Genomic DNA, 1,092 nt, shown 5'->3' with positions numbered 1-1,092 from the left:
TGGCCACGAGAACCGCGTCAGCAAAGTCCAACTGTCACCTGATGGCACGGCGCTCTGCTCGGCCTCCTGGGACAACACCTTACGGGTGAGCAGAAGTTTCCATGCACAACATGACACACTCATTTGCCTGTAGAACATTTTTCCTGATTTGTTGATAACTTTTTTAAAAATCATATCACAACAGCTGTGTTTAATACCTTAATTTGGAGGACAACATTATGAGGTTTTTAGTCATTATAACATGTGATTTGTGATCCGATCTGATTATAAGTAATCAGTGCAGTAGTGGAGTATAGATTTTTGGATCATACTGATTTGATAATTGTTAATAAATTAGGTTTGACTACTTACCTGTGACTGGATGAGTTTAAAAAGTTTAAGAGGCATGTGTCAGTAAAGCCATAGCTACCAGAATGTGACTAACCATGTGCTAAATTTAACATTTATTGAATATAATTTGTTTTATTTCTTTTTTAGACAAAAGGGGTGTTGTATTTGTATAAATCTGTTGGTTTTAACCCATATGATTCTTCACACTTCTCTTATATAGATTTGGTCCTAGAGCTGATATCACAGTTGTGATCCAGTGATGACAGCACCAGCATCATGTGACTGCCTGCAGGAGTGTGTACATACAAACCATCAGTGTGACAAACACACACAAGCACAAAAATGACAATATATCATTGTATTATCATGTAACTGTAGGGTGGGTATTTGTGGAAGAGAGAAAAGTTTGCAATGCTAATATTTGTTAGCTTGATAACTCATTGTATAATTTTGTAATTCTAAGTATAGTGGGAAATAGGGTTGCAGCAGTATGATGAAAATATCACAGTATCATAGTACATTTTATTACACTATTATTATTATTATTATTATTATTAGTTTCAAGGAGATTAAAGGAATGATAACAGACAGGGGTTTTGTTGAACAAACACTATTATTATTTAAACTTGAAACCACTTTTTTGATGGAGGTGTGTGAAAAGTCTCCCTTTTGAAAATTATATAAATGTACTGTTGTTGTTTTTAATACTGTATGTACACTGTATGACAACCTTCAATTTTAATGCCACGGTGTATACTGCTG

General features: G+C 34.4%; 1 protein-coding gene across 1 annotated transcript in view; it reads left to right on the top strand.

The window, feature by feature from the left end:
• The window catches only part of gnb5b (guanine nucleotide binding protein (G protein), beta 5b), a 10,127-nt gene extending 9,307 nt beyond the window's left edge, over nt 1–820 (top strand). Inside the window, exons 10-11 of the mRNA XM_059352298.1 lie at nt 1–85; nt 551–820. The exon at nt 1–85 is cut by the window's left edge and continues 82 nt beyond it. Coding sequence (XP_059208281.1) covers nt 1–85; nt 551–562 — 97 coding nt within the window. The 3' untranslated portion in view covers nt 563–820. The remainder of the gene's footprint in view (nt 86–550) is intronic.
• Nucleotides 821–1,092: the final 272 nt, after the last annotated feature.

The sequence above is a fragment of the Centropristis striata genome, chromosome 2 (genome assembly GCF_030273125.1).
Source record: "Centropristis striata isolate RG_2023a ecotype Rhode Island chromosome 2, C.striata_1.0, whole genome shotgun sequence".
Classification (NCBI taxonomy): domain Eukaryota; kingdom Metazoa; phylum Chordata; class Actinopteri; order Perciformes; family Serranidae; genus Centropristis; species Centropristis striata.
This window is presented reverse-complemented; position numbering and strand designations above follow the sequence as displayed.